The sequence below is a fragment of the Salminus brasiliensis genome, chromosome 5, assembly GCF_030463535.1.
Source record: "Salminus brasiliensis chromosome 5, fSalBra1.hap2, whole genome shotgun sequence".
Lineage (NCBI taxonomy): Eukaryota > Metazoa > Chordata > Actinopteri > Characiformes > Bryconidae > Salminus > Salminus brasiliensis.
This window is the reverse complement of record NC_132882.1, coordinates 43877423-43892653: the sequence shown is the minus strand read 5'-3', so window position 1 is coordinate 43892653 and position 15231 is coordinate 43877423. Positions and strand designations below refer to the sequence as shown.

Genomic DNA, 15231 nt, shown 5'->3' with positions numbered 1-15231 from the left:
AGAATACTTGTTTCTGTTGTTATATTTCTGTGTATAGAAGTTCACAGGTTATGTTTTACCTTATTAAATATTGTATAAAAACAGTACACTATCAACGGCACCGCCAGTTCTTCAGTAGAGTATGCACTGTCTAGTGCACTACAGTACAGTGGTTTGGAACGCAGCCACCGCTTGCCGCGAACAAGCCTTTGACTGACATCCCGCCGTCCAATCAGCGCCCGGAGCAGCGGTTACGTCAGTACAAGTGGGCGGTGCCTCGTGCACAGCGTTGAAGACCCAGCGGATGGAGAAACGATACAATCCCGCACCGCCGGCGCGAGTTTAACGAGTCGGTTTCGGGGGGAAGAGCTCTCGGTTTGTGCCCGTCGTGTTTTCGCTTCGGCGGCGGAGGGTTTCGAGGACCCCGCGGAGGCGCCGAGAGCGCAGCGCGGCGGCCTGGAGGCGAGAAGGTAAGCGTTTGGTGCGCGGAGGGGAAGGGGAAGCAGGCCTCACTCGGGCGCGCCGGACCTGCGGGGAAAAGTGAAGAGCGCCGCCTGACGACCGCCACGCTGCGGGGGAGCCCAGCGCTGCCGAGCCGGGCAGGAGGGAGAGCGGGCAGGCAAATTTAGAGAGCGCCGCCATCCGCCCGCCACGGGCTAGACCGCTCAGCTAGTTCATAATTCATAATTCATGGATGTATTAATTGAACACAGCCCGTGAAGTGTCCACATGTCTGAGGAGAAGTGGGGGTTGTGTAAGCGCGCTGGGCAGCCTTGCTGTTATGGAGCTCATTTTTAAAAATATTACATTTCATAAAATAAATAATAATAGTTGCCAGAGTGTACTGTAATATCATATATCAGATCCTATATTCAGTATTATAACTATTAAAAAAACAACAACAACACTTAAGGCTGGCTTGACCTATCTGACCAGTTTAGCTCTGGACCAGTTTAGCTCTGGACCAGTTTAGCTCTGGACCAGTATAGTATGCTATGTTTAGCTCTGGACCAGTTTAGCTCTGGACCAGTATAGTATGCTATGTTTAGCTCTGGACCACTTTAGCTCTGGACCAGTATAGTATGCTATGTTTAGCTCTGGACCAGTTTAGCTCTGGACCAGTATAGTATGCTATGTTTTGGTCTGGACCAGTTTAGCTCTGGACCAGTATAGTATGCTATGTTTAGCTCTGGACCAGTTTAGCTCTGGACCAGTATAGTATGCTATGTTTAGCTCTGGACCAGTTTAGCTCTGGACCAGTATAGTATGCTATGTTTTGGTCTGGACCACTTTAGCTCTGGACCAGTATAGTATGCTATGTTTTGGTCTGGACCAGTTTAGCTCTGGACCAGTATAGTATGCTATGTTTTGGTCTGGACCACTTTAGCTCTGGACCAGTATAGTATGCTATGTTTAGCTCTGGACCAGTTTAGCTCTGGACCAGTATAGTATGCTATGTTTTGGTCTGGACCAGTTTAGCTCTGGACCAGTATAGTATGCTATGTTTTGGTCTGGACCACTTTAGCTCTGGACCAGTATAGTATGCTATGTTTTGGTCTGGACCACTTTAGCTCTGGACCAGTATAGTATGCTATGTTTTGGTCTGGACCAGTTTAGCTCTGGACCAGTATAGTATGCTATGTTTTGGTCTGGACCAGTTTAGCTCTGGACCAGTATAGTATGCTATGTTTTGGTCTGGACCAGTTTAGCTCTGGACCAGTATAGTATGCTATGTTTTGGTCTGGACCAGTTTAGCTCTGGACCAGTATAGTATGCTATGTTTTGGTCTGGACCAGTTTAGCTCTGGACCAGTATAGTATGCTATGTTTTGGTCTGGACCAGTTTAGCTCTGGACCAGTATAGTATGCTATGTTTTGGTCTGGACCAGTTTAGCTCTGGACCAGTATAGTATGCTATGTTTTGGTCTGGACCAGTTTAGCTCTGGACCAGTATAGTATGCTATGTTTTGCTCTGGACCAGTTTAGCTCTGGACCAGTTTAGCTCTGGACCAGTATAGTATGCTATGTTTAGCTCTGGACCAGTTTAGCTCTGGACCAGTATAGTATGCTATGTTTTGGTCTGGACCAGTTTAGCTCTGGACCAGTATAGTATGCTATGTTTTGGTCTGGACCAGTTTAGCTCTGGACCAGTATAGTATGCTATGTTTTGGTCTGGACCAGTTTAGCTCTGGATCAGTATAGTATGCTATTTTTTGGTCTGGACCAGTTTAGCTCTGGACCAGTATAGTATGCTATGTTTTGGTCTGGACCAGTTTAGCTCTGGACCAGTATAGTATGCTATGTTTTGGTCTGGACCAGTTTAGCTCTGGATCAGTATAGTATGCTATTTTTTGGTCTGGACCAGTTTAGCTCTGGACCAGTATAGTATGCTATGTTTTGGTCTGGACCAGTTTAGCTCTGGACCAGTATAGTATGCTATGTTTTGGTCTGGACCAGTTTAGCTCTGGACCAGTATAGTATGCTATGTTTTGGTCTGGACCAGTTTAGCTCTGGACCAGTATAGTATGCTATGTTTTGCTCTGGACCAGTTTAGCTCTGGACCAGTTTAGCTCTGGACCAGTATAGTATGCTATGTTTAGCTCTGGACCAGTTTAGCTCTGGACCAGTATAGTATGCTATGTTTTGGTCTGGACCAGTTTAGCTCTGGACCAGTATAGTATGCTATGTTTTGGTCTGGACCAGTTTAGCTCTGGACCAGTATAGTATGCTATGTTTTGGTCTGGACCAGTTTAGCTCTGGACCAGTATAGTATGCTATGTTTTGGTCTGGACCAGTTTAGCTCTGGACCAGTATAGTATGCTATGTTTAGCTCTGGACCAGTATAGTATGCTATGTTTAGCTCTGGACCAGTTTAGCTCTGGACCAGTATAGTATGCTATGTTTTGGTCTGGACCAGTTTAGCTCTGGACCAGTTTAGTATGCTATGTTTTGGTCTGGACCAGTTTAGCTCTGGACCAGTTTATCATGCTATGTTTAGCTCTGGACCAGTTTAGCTCTGGACCAGTTTAGTATGCTATGTTTAGCTCTGGACCAGTATAGTATGCTATGTTTTGGTCTGGACCAGTTTAGCTCTGGACCAGTTTAGTATGCTATGTTTAGCTCTGGACCAGTTTAGTATGCTATGTTTAGCTCTGGACCAGTATAGTATGCTATGTTTTGGTCTGGACCAGTTTAGCTCTGGACCAGTTTAGCTCTGGACCAGTATAGTATGCTATGTTTAGCTCTGGACCAGTTTAGCTCTGGACCAGTTTAGCTCTGGACCAGTTTAGCTCTGGACCAGTATAGTATGCTATGTTTTGGTCTGGACCAGTTTAGCTCTGGACCAGTATAGTATGCTATGTTTAGCTCTGGACCAGTATAGTATGCTATGTTTAGCTCTGGACCAGTTTAGCTCTGGACCAGTATAGTATGCTATGTTTTGGTCTGGACCAGTTTAGCTCTGGACCAGTTTAGTATGCTATGTTTTGGTCTGGACCAGTTTAGCTCTGGACCAGTTTATCATGCTATGTTTAGCTCTGGACCAGTTTAGCTCTGGACCAGTTTAGTATGCTATGTTTAGCTCTGGACCAGTATAGTATGCTATGTTTTGGTCTGGACCAGTTTAGCTCTGGACCAGTTTAGTATGCTATGTTTAGCTCTGGACCAGTTTAGTATGCTATGTTTAGCTCTGGACCAGTATAGTATGCTATGTTTTGGTCTGGACCAGTTTAGCTCTGGACCAGTTTAGCTCTGGACCAGTATAGTATGCTATGTTTAGCTCTGGACCAGTTTAGCTCTGGACCAGTTTAGCTCTGGACCAGTATAGTATGCTATGTTTTGGTCTGGACCAGTTTAGCTCTGGACCAGTTTAGTATGCTATGTTTTGGTCTGGACCAGTTTAGCTCTGGACCAGTTTATCATGCTATGTTTAGCTCTGGACCAGTTTAGCTCTGGACCAGTATAGTAGGCTATGTTTTGGTCTGGACCAGTTTAGCTCTGGACCAGTATAGTATGCTATGTTTAGCTCTGGACCAGTTTAGCTCTGGACCAGTATAGTATGCTATGTTTTGGTCTGGACCAGTTTAGCTCTGGACCAGTATAGTATGCTATGTTTAGCTCTGGACCAGTTTAGCTCTGGACCAGTATAGTATGCTATGTTTAGCTCTGGACCAGTTTAGCTCTGGACCAGTATAGTATGCTATGTTTAGCTCTGGACCAGTTTAGCTCTGGACCAGTATAGTATGCTATGTTTAGGTCTGGACCAGTTTAGCTCTGGACCAGTATAGTATGCTATGTTTTGGTCTGGACCAGTTTAGCTCTGGACCAGTTTATCATGCTATGTTTAGCTCTGGACCAGTTTAGCTCTGGACCAGTTTAGTATGCTATGTTTAGCTCTGGACCAGTATAGTATGCTATGTTTTGGTCTGGACCAGTTTAGCTCTGGACCAGTATAGTATGCTATGTTTAGCTCTGGACCAGTTTAGCTCTGGACCAGTATAGTATGCTATGTTTTGGTCTGGACCAGTTTAGCTCTGGACCAGTATAGTATGCTATGTTTTGGTCTGGACCAGTTTAGCTCTGGACCAGTATAGTATGCTATGTTTTGGTCTGGACCAGTTTAGCTCTGGACCAGTATAGTATGCTATGTTTTGGTCTGGGCCAGTTTAGCTCTGGACCAGTATAGTATGCTATGTTTTGGTCTGGACCAGTTTAGCTCTGGACCAGTATAGTATGCTATGTTTTGGTCTGGACCAGTTTAGCTCTGGACCAGTATAGTATGCTATGTTTAGCTCTGGACCAGTATAGTATGCTATGTTTTGGTCTGGACCAGTTTAGCTCTGGACCAGTATAGTATGCTATGTTTTGGTCTGGACCAGTTTAGCTCTGGACCAGTTTAGTATGCTATGTTTAGCTCTGGACCAGTTTAGCTCTGGACCAGTATAGTATGCTATGTTTAGCTCTGGACCAGTTTAGCTCTGGACCAGTATAGTATGCTATGTTTTGGTCTGGACCAGTTTAGCTCTGGACCAGTATAGTATGCTATGTTTTGGTCTGGACCAGTTTAGCTCTGGATCAGTATAGTATGCTATGTTTTGGTCTGGACCAGTTTAGCTCTGGACCAGTATAGTATGCTATGTTTTGGTCTGGACCAGTTTAGCTCTGGACCAGTATAGTATGCTATGTTTTGGTCTGGACCAGTTTAGCTCTGGATCAGTATAGTATGCTATTTTTTGGTCTGGACCAGTTTAGCTCTGGACCAGTATAGTATGCTATGTTTTGGTCTGGACCAGTTTAGCTCTGGACCAGTATAGTATGCTATGTTTTGGTCTGGACCAGTTTAGCTCTGGACCAGTATAGTATGCTATGTTTTGGTCTGGACCAGTTTAGCTCTGGACCAGTATAGTATGCTATGTTTAGCTCTGGACCAGTATAGTATGCTATGTTTAGCTCTGGACCAGTTTAGCTCTGGACCAGTATAGTATGCTATGTTTTGGTCTGGACCAGTTTAGTATGCTATGTTTTGGTCTGGACCAGTTTAGCTCTGGACCAGTTTATCATGCTATGTTTAGCTCTGGACCAGTTTAGCTCTGGACCAGTTTAGTATGCTATGTTTAGCTCTGGACCAGTATAGTATGCTATGTTTTGGTCTGGACCAGTATAGTATGCTATGTTTTGGTCTGGACCAGTTTAGCTCTGGACCAGTTTATCATGCTATGTTTAGCTCTGGACCAGTTTAGCTCTGGACCAGTTTAGTATGCTATGTTTTGGTCTGGACCAGTTTAGCTCTGGACCAGTTTAGTATGCTATGTTTTGGTCTGGACCAGTTTAGCTCTGGACCAGTATAGTATGCTATGTTTAGCTCTGGACCAGTTTAGCTCTGGACCAGTATAGTATGCTATGTTTAGCTCTGGACCAGTTTAGCTCTGGACCAGTATAGTATGCTATGTTTTGGTCTGGACCAGTTTAGCTCTGGACCAGTATAGTATGCTATGTTTAGCTCTGGACCAGTTTAGCTCTGGACCAGTATAGTATGCTATGTTTAGCTCTGGACCAGTTTAGCTCTGGACCAGTATAGTATGCTATGTTTAGCTCTGGACCAGTTTAGCTCTGGACCAGTATAGTATGCTATGTTTAGGTCTGGACCAGTTTAGCTCTGGACCAGTATAGTATGCTATGTTTTGGTCTGGACCAGTTTAGCTCTGGACCAGTTTATCATGCTATGTTTAGCTCTGGACCAGTTTAGCTCTGGACCAGTTTAGTATGCTATGTTTAGCTCTGGACCAGTATAGTATGCTATGTTTTGGTCTGGACCAGTTTAGCTCTGGACCAGTTTATCATGCTATGTTTAGCTCTGGACCAGTTTAGCTCTGGACCAGTTTAGTATGCTATGTTTAGCTCTGGACCAGTTTATCATGCTATGTTTAGCTCTGGACCAGTTTAGCTCTGGACCAGTATAGTATGCTATGTTTTGGTCTGGACCAGTTTAGCTCTGGACCAGTTTAGCTCTGGACCAGTATAGTATGCTATGTTTAGCTCTGGACCAGTTTAGCTCTGGACCAGTATAGTATGCTATGTTTAGGTCTGGACCAGTTTAGCTCTGGACCAGTATAGTATGCTATGTTTTGGTCTGGACCAGTTTAGCTCTGGACCAGTTTATCATGCTATGTTTAGCTCTGGACCAGTTTAGCTCTGGACCAGTTTAGTATGCTATGTTTAGCTCTGGACCAGTATAGTATGCTATGTTTTGGTCTGGACCAGTTTAGCTCTGGACCAGTTTATCATGCTATGTTTAGCTCTGGACCAGTTTAGCTCTGGACCAGTTTAGTATGCTATGTTTAGCTCTGGACCAGTTTATCATGCTATGTTTAGCTCTGGACCAGTTTAGCTCTGGACCAGTATAGTATGCTATGTTTTGGTCTGGACCAGTTTAGCTCTGGACCAGTTTAGCTCTGGACCAGTATAGTATGCTATGTTTTGGTCTGGACCAGTATAGTATGCTATGTTTAGCTCTGGACCAGTTTATCATGCTATGTTTAGCTCTGGACCAGTTTAGCTCTGGACCAGTTTAGCTCTGGACCAGTATAGTATGCTATGTTTAGCTCTGGACCAGTTTAGCTCTGGACCAGTTTAGCTCTGGACCAGTATAGTATGCTATGTTTAGCTCTGGACCAGTTTAGCTCTGGACCAGTTTATCATGCTATGTTTAGCTCTGGACCAGTATAGTATGCTATGTTTAGCTCTGGACCAGTTTAGCTCTGGACCAGTTTAGCTCTGGACCAGTATAGTATGCTATGTTTTGGTCTGGACCAGTTTAGCTCTGGACCAGTATAGTATGCTATGTTTTGGTCTGGACCAGTTTAGCTCTGGACCAGTATAGTATGCTATTTTTTGGTCTGGACCAGTTTAGCTCTGGACCAGTATAGTATGCTATGTTTAGCTCTGGACCAGTTTAGCTCTGGACCAGTATAGTATGCTATGTTTTGGTCTGGACCAGTTTAGCTCTGGACCAGTTTATCATGCTATGTTTAGCTCTGGACCAGTTTAGCTCTGGACCAGTTTAGTATGCTATGTTTTGGTCTGGACCAGTTTAGCTCTGGACCAGTTTATCATGCTATGTTTAGCTCTGGACCAGTTTAGCTCTGGACCAGTATAGTATGCTATGTTTTGGTCTGGACCAGTTTAGCTCTGGACCAGTTTAGCTCTGGACCAGTATAGTATGCTATGTTTTGGTCTGGACCAGTATAGTATGCTATGTTTAGCTCTGGACCAGTTTATCATGCTATGTTTAGCTCTGGACCAGTTTAGCTCTGGACCAGTTTAGCTCTGGACCAGTATAGTATGCTATGTTTAGCTCTGGACCAGTTTAGCTCTGGACCAGTTTATCATGCTATGTTTAGCTCTGGACCAGTATAGTATGCTATGTTTAGCTCTGGACCAGTTTAGCTCTGGACCAGTTTAGCTCTGGACCAGTATAGTATGCTATGTTTTGGTCTGGACCAGTTTAGCTCTGGACCAGTATAGTATGCTATTTTTTGGTCTGGACCAGTTTAGCTCTGGACCAGTATAGTATGCTATGTTTTGGTCTGGACCAGTTTAGCTCTGGACCAGTATAGTATGCTATTTTTTGGTCTGGACCAGTTTAGCTCTGGACCAGTTTAGCATGCTATGTTTTGGTCTGGTGAGTCTGGTGGTTCAGCTTGATGGCCAACGTCATCCACGATAATCAAGCTGGACATACTGTTGGACCAGCCTGACCATGCTGGTATGACCCAGTATGACCCGCTTGAGCAAGCTTGTTGACCATTATGCACATGCTGGTCATGCTGGTGGAGCACCTTGGCCATACTGGAGTGAAAGAAATGATCTCCAGGAGATCAATCATGGAAATCATGGAGATATTTACTTATTTATTTATTTATTTATTTATCTATCTATCTATCAAGCAGATAAATTTGCCTTACGTGACCCTGGACCGCCCTAACGTCTTAGCCCTTGACCAGCATAGCAAATGGTTTCATTGGAGCTGGATGGATCAGCATGTTCATAATGCTGGTGGACAAGCATGCGATTGGACTGCTGAACCAGTATATTATCATGCAGCCCTGATGACCGATGACCGATCCTGCACCCAACACGACCCCAACCTGAGAACTTCAGCAGTGGTAGCTGCTTTCAGATGGTCTAAGCTGGTCACCAAAAGCTGCTGGAGAAGCTGGTCATCCAGAGCCACCCTATACTGGAAAGAGCTGGCTTCCTTACTGCTCGTTTAAGACCTCACGAGGGTTGCAGGGGTGTGGGATCTTCACGGTATGATGACCGTCTGTGGAAACCTCCTAATTTAATGGGAGTAGAGAGTGGAGATGCACCAGCGTCAGAATCCTGAGATGATGCTGATGCTGATGATGATGATGATGATGATGATGATGATGATGGCTCTGAGGATCAGCGATGTAGTGTTTTCGCCATATCGTGATTAACGGGATGGACGGTCACTGCAGTGCAGTATGTAATAGTGTGTCTCTCTCTCTCTCTCTTTTTTTCCCAGGCGTTATGAAGCCCAGGAACCAATCCGATCGCCCTTAGTGAAAACCCCAAGCTAACGCTCATAAACTAGCAAGAAAGACCGTGGTTCGAGTCACTGGGACACTGGAAACAGCAGCCGAGAGAACAGAAGGGACAGCAGCACAAAGCCGTAACCCAGACGTCTTCTCCCGTCCCGTCCCAGGCTGCAGTGACCATGAGTGACCAGCAGGAGGAGGAGGAGTATGTGGAGCACCAGTACATGTGCAGCGAGTGCCAGCAGCTCTTCAACACTCTGGAGGAGGTGCTGATACACCAGCAGATACACACCGGCGCGGAGGGCGAGGACGCCGCCGAGGCCGTATCCGGCTACGAGGACACCGGCGAGAGCCAGTATCAGTGTTTGGAGTGTGGCGCCATCCTCAGGAACTCGGAGGAACTGCTGCTGCACCAGGAGATGCACATGCGGGAGGCAGGGCTGGATGGAGAGCACGGTGTGTATGAGGGGGTTGATAGTAATTTTATATTACGTGTGGCTTCTCGGGTTTTATGTGGGGTGGTGTTGATGATGGCGGGAGACTGTTTGCCTCACAACACCCTGCGTGGATCCCTCCACCATGTACGTTTGTTGGTGGATGGGGTCTAATTTGATACTTGTTATTTGAGAGTTGTGGACGCTATCCTATAGGCCTATAGGTCATGTGACTGGTCTGTTATTAATCGGCAGAGCTGTGCGAGGTGGCCGAAACGGATGCTGCAGTGGCAGCAGTGCCAATCCACTACCAGTGCCTGGAGTGCCTGGCCCTTTTCGACACGCCGGAGCAATGGATGGCACACAGGCAGACCCACGGCAAGATCAGCACGCACAGCAACATGTCCGATGCCGTGAGTATACGCCACACAGCTGATTCGCCTTATAAACACCCACTGGAAACACACACTCTTCGTATTTCAGTGTAGCATATCGCCGCTGTCACGCAAGAACCTTGTATTAGACACAAAAAGCTTCTTAACTTTGTCCAATTTGTCCCTTTTCTCCCAATTTGGTACTGTCCATTAACCCTCCTGCTCATAACTCCCCCTAGCGCTAGCAATGCTGCCATAGCCAGCCACCAGCAGGCTCGGAGGGACCAGCACCACACCAGCCAACAGAGTTACAAGGGGAGATACAAGGTTTTGGTGCGACAGTGACGATAGAGTGTCATGCTAGCATAATCAGACAGCTTTGATTACAACGTAGGGTTCTGTTGTGTCTCAGGATTATGTTCTGCAGCCGGACGGTACAATTACCCCTGTGGTCAGTGTGCAAAACCTGGTGCTGGACGAAGAGAGGGCAGGACAGATCCTGACCTTGGCCCAGGTACGTGCCAACGGTATTGACCATGCGACCCGACCCATCCAAGTTTCCATCACTTGCACTCGTTAATTTGATCTAAATTCATCTCCAGGCTCTTCGAGAGCAGCAGGCTCAGGCCCAGCCCAAATCGGCACCCCTGTCCAGAGCCACCCTTCTGCCAGGATCGGCCTCCTTGCCCGGCTCGGCCTCGGCCATGCTCCGCCTGCAGTTCTGCTCTGCGCAAGCCATCGCTGACGGCTCCGCCTCCACAACCCTCCGCAAGGCCAAGCTCCTCCCCCCTCTCCTGCCCTCGGAGCCGATCAGGTTGGAAAACGGCATGACTGCGCTCAATCTCCTCCCTGAGCGCCCCGATTTCGGGAAGCACGGCGAGGAAGAGGTGCTGATCATCCATCCGTACGAGTGCTCCGAGTGCAACCTGCTGTTCAGCACCCCGGAAGACTTCCTCCACCACCAGGGGGAGCACTTCCTGGCGCAGGACAAAGAGAGCGGGGGCACCGGCGTCATGCTCGGGTATGAGGACTGCTCCGGAGCGAGAGATGGCGACGGAAGGAGGGGCGAGGACGGGGAGGAGGGGAGTCGGATGGGTCCGGGGAAAAGCCTGAGCGGAAGACGCTCGTACGCCGGCCGCTCCGCCGGCCTGGGCTTGAACAACTCCTCCGTCTCTGCCACCAGCCTCCAGTGCGAGGAGTGCAACAGGACTTTCACCACCGCCAACCGGCTGGCGGCGCACCTGAGGGTGCACGAGCAGGGGACGCACGAGTGCCCGGAGTGCGACAAGGTGTTCAAGAAGGTGGGATCGCTGCAAACACACATGCGGACACACTCTGGGGAGGCCCGTTTCCTGTGCGTGGACTGTGGACACAGCTTTACTACAGAAATGACCCTCATCATACACAGGTAGTACAAATTTATATCCAAAAATGTAAACGTGGGAATTTGCTGGTCCCCTATTCCGGTCTTGATACTAGGAGTTTAAGGACGAACCCATGTCCCGTCCGATACATGCAAAGCCAGCCACCTCCACCACCCAGCTAACAGACGCCTATGCCGTTAGGCAGCTCAACCCCAAGTTCTTCCCCAAGCATTGTGTTGGTACCCCTCGGGGAGGGGGGGCGACCATGTGTACTCTTTAAGTAGATGATCAACCTTTAGGAATTTTGTGATCTAGGCAGTTGCAACAGGCTATGTCTAAGCCACCCTAAAGCTTCTGACCCTTTAACCTCTTGGATATCGGTATCTTCAGAAGGTCTAGTCATGGTCAGACCATATGGATTCATGTTAAAAACTATTCTGCAAAAATACACATCACTTATTCTTTCAATATTTGAACAGATTCCAGAATCGGCCAGAATGGCACCTTAGAAGACCCCCATATAGACACCCCCCCCCCCAAAAAAAAGTGGCACAGTTCATGTCCAAACTTTTGAACACTGATTGAATATTGACCGGTTCTTTTTCCTTTACTTTTCCCTTCCCAGAAAGTCCCACACATCTGAGCCTCTCCACAGGTGCCCTTTCTGTGCCAAAACCTTCACCAACATGACCAAGTTCCTGTACCACCGTCGCACGCATACAAACCGCGAGCCCGTCAGCTCCGCGACCACGGTAGGTCAAAGGCGTACCGTCTCCGTACACACTTAAAGGGGGTACTTCTTCAGGGGTTCTCAAGTTTTTTGCCTCCTCGTTTGCAGGTGCCTTTGAACCAGCGCTTGCCTCTGTCCATCATGGAGAGGGCAAGAGAACGAGAGGCTGCGTGGAGGAAAGAGAAACGGTCAGCCCTTATGGCTCCTGTGACTGCCGAACCGGACTCGAACCAGACCGCGCTGGAGGCTGCAGCCTCTGCTTGTCAGGTGGCAGCGGTAGCGGAGAACGGGGTGGATTCGGAGTATCCAGCGACGCAAGAAGTGGTGACATCCCAGGTGCCTTCAGACGACCCAGGTGGCCAGAAGTTGACCGTCACGGAAGGATGCGAGAAACGAGCCGACAAAGCACCGGCTCCCGTTACCGGAGAGGCTCTACGCTTCCCCTGCTCCACCTGCAACAAAGCCTTCTCCTCGCAGATCCGCTTGTTGAGCCACCGGCAGACGGCCCACTCCAGCGAGCGGCGCTTCAAGTGCAACGTCTGCGGGAAGCCGTTCAAGAAGCAGATCCACCTGCGCAACCACCTGCGCACGCACACGGGCGAGCGGCCCTTCCAGTGCAGCGTGTGCGGCAAGACCTTCTCCTCGCTGGCCAACCTCAGCAGGCACGGCCTGACGCACACCGGGGTGCGCCCGTACCGCTGCGATGTGTGCCACCGCGCCTTCAGCCAGTCATCCAACCTGCGGCAGCACCGGCTACTCCACAGCGACCTTGCACCCTCTCCCTGCCCGGACTGCCCTGCCACCTTCGTTCGGCCGGAGAAGCTTGCGGCCCACCGCTTCCTGCGTCACCCGGGAGCGCCGGCACCCTACCCCTGCTCCCATTGCAAGGCGGGATTCTTGCGCAAGCGGCAGCGGGACATCCACTGCCTGGAAGAGCATCCTGACCTGGAGCAGCCTTTCCCAGGTGGCCCGGAGGGTGAGCAGGCGTCCAACGGCGGCGGCGGCGGTGGCGGTCCTGCTCCTCCGCTGGTCCCCAAACAGAACTTTGACTGCACCATATGTGGGAAACGCCTGAACTCTCCTGCGAACCTCCGGCTGCACCAGCTGAGTCACGGGCTGGGACCCGGCCGCCCACGAGGCTCCGGCTCCACATCGGGAAGATCGCACCCTTGTCCCGTCTGCGGGAAGCTGTTCGTTTCGGCCTCGAGCGTCACGCTGCACCAGCGGGTCCACACAGGAGAGCGGCCGTACCCCTGCGCCGTTTGCGGAAAGCGCTTCCGGCAGAACACGCACCTGCGCGAGCACTTGCGCACGCACTCGGGCGAGAGACCCTACCGCTGCGAGTTTTGCGGCAGGGGCTTCGTGCAGAGCATGCACCTGGCTGAGCACAGGCGCACCCACACCGGCGAGAGGCCGCACTCCTGCGCCGAATGCGGGAAGGCCTTCAAGACCGTCTCGAACCTGAGGAACCACCGCAAGACCCACGCGCGTGCCCAGACGCAACAGGCGGCGGACCGGGGCGAGGATGTTGCTACCGCGGAGCCCACAGTCGAGGCGAACGTGGCGACGGTTGCTGTGGTGAACGCCTCGGAGATGAACCTCGCCACTGCCGTACCGGCTCTCTGCCAGCAGGGGGTCCAGATCGGACAGCCACAACTCATACAGATCCAGACGTCCGGTCTGGCACAGGTAGGTCATCAGAAATTCGTGGCCCACGTTTATAATTAAACCGAAAATGATATGAGTGATGATAAAGGTTGAAAATTCAAACCCTGTGTTCTTGCCTTCTTGATCTGCCAGAGTCAGGGCACCCCCACCATCATGTGTAACGAGTTCGGGGAGACGATAGCCATCATAGAGACGAGCGGCGACCTAGCCGAGGCGATAGAGCTGTACCACACAGCGCTGGAGGGCGGGGTCAACATGGAAGCCATCACACTGGACAACCTGCAGCTGATGTGACATAAAGAGATGGGGCAGATGGTTGCATACTGAGGCTGGACTGTGCTGGACTGGACGACTAGTTGATGGACCACAGCTGGCTTCAGAAAATTGGAGCTTTGAGAATTATGGAAAGAGTGGAATTTCTGATGGGTTGTTGGCTGTGACTGTGACCCCGACCCCCCCTGAAAGGACCGCTCCAGCACTGTTTAACCTAATCCTTGTGTACCGCATCTGTAGCATACAGCCAGTGACCATTGCCGATAACTTTGATCTGAACTTTGAATATTATTATTATTATTATTATTACTATTTTATTTAATTAACCTAAATAAAGAGTAATGGGGTGCAAGTGAAAAAGCATTGCCAGTAGAATAGGCTTAAGGTCACCCACCCTGCCCAGTGCTGAGTGATGGAGGTGGCCAGTCATCCTTTATGGCAGAACTAACCATCGAACATCAGTAACTGACCTCACTGTTGCTTTATGTTGTGCCTGAATGCAACCAAATCCCCACAGCAACAACCAACATGTGCTAATGTGTAGTTTAACCCCTTTACACCAAGAAGGTAGGCCCAAGCTTCAGTGCTTCACTCTCGTAACTACATTACTTTCTAAATTAACGACAACTTCATAAGCCCTAAAACGGAACCCTGTGGGACTCCACAGTGTGTTTTAACCTGAACAGCGACCCAATCATTAATCACTAGGCTCTCTGCAGTGGGGTAATGACTGAATAGTGAACCTGGAGTTTGAGGTTAGTCTAGGGAAAAGCTGGAGAAGCAGGCGTCTGGATACTTTTTTTTATTTTTTTTTTATTAGGCTACGAAACTGACCTGGAAGCGCGAGGAAACGGTCAAGTGACTGGTTTTGGGAATCAGCTGTGTGCTACAGATGCAGTAGACGATATTCACGCTGGAACGAAACACTGAGCCAACCTCGTTGGAGCAGGGAAAAGCATAGCATGGCCGCATGATGACCGCAGGACCGTTCTGTCCTGGGAAAGCATGGTGGAACGTTTACGTTGCAGGAACGGACTTTTACCGCACCAAACGGGACGAACTTGGCAGGAAGGGAGAACGTCTGAGCGGAGCACTCGACTCGGGCACGGTGATGTTCGTTGATGCCGGATATGGCCGAGGGAAAGCCCAGGTGGGCCCCATCTCACGAACTCCGTTCTCCTGGCCTGTGACTGTCCGTTTGAGGATCTTATTATAAATGTTTTTTTTGTTTGTTTGTTTTTTACTTTACTATATGATGATCAGCTGTGTCGAATGTCGGAGATATGTTGTAAATAAAAGCTAACAGTTTGTGTTCTTCATGGTGATTTTTCCAGTTTTATAGACTGGAGCT

General features: G+C 49.0%; 1 protein-coding gene across 2 annotated transcripts; it reads left to right on the top strand.

Moving 5' to 3' along the window:
* Positions 1-281: 281 nt before the first annotated feature.
* Positions 282-15195, top strand: znf526 (zinc finger protein 526). Of its 2 annotated transcripts, XM_072680523.1 has the most exons (8): positions 282-449; positions 9025-9493; positions 9727-9884; positions 10258-10359; positions 10448-11253; positions 11835-11961; positions 12048-13628; positions 13740-15195. In XM_072680523.1, the coding sequence occupies exons 2-8, from the start codon at positions 9217-9219 to the stop codon at positions 13899-13901; spliced, it is 3213 nt and encodes a 1070-aa protein (XP_072536624.1). In that variant the 5' UTR covers positions 282-449; positions 9025-9216; the 3' UTR covers positions 13902-15195. The 2 variants fall into 2 exon arrangements, with proteins under 2 accessions (XP_072536624.1, XP_072536625.1); XM_072680524.1 differs by lacking the exon at positions 282-449 and having other exon boundaries at positions 8071-9493.
* Positions 15196-15231: the final 36 nt, after the last annotated feature.

Coding starts and splice junctions, on each gene's coding strand:
- znf526 (XM_072680523.1), top strand. CDS start 9,217: ATGAGTGACCAGCAGGAGGAGGAGGAGTATGTGGAGCACCAGTACATG. Junction 9,885..10,257: donor ACAGCAACATGTCCGATGCC/GTGAGTATACGC, acceptor GTTGTGTCTCAG/GATTATGTTCTGCAGCCGGA. Junction 10,360..10,447: donor AGATCCTGACCTTGGCCCAG/GTACGTGCCAAC, acceptor ATTCATCTCCAG/GCTCTTCGAGAGCAGCAGGC.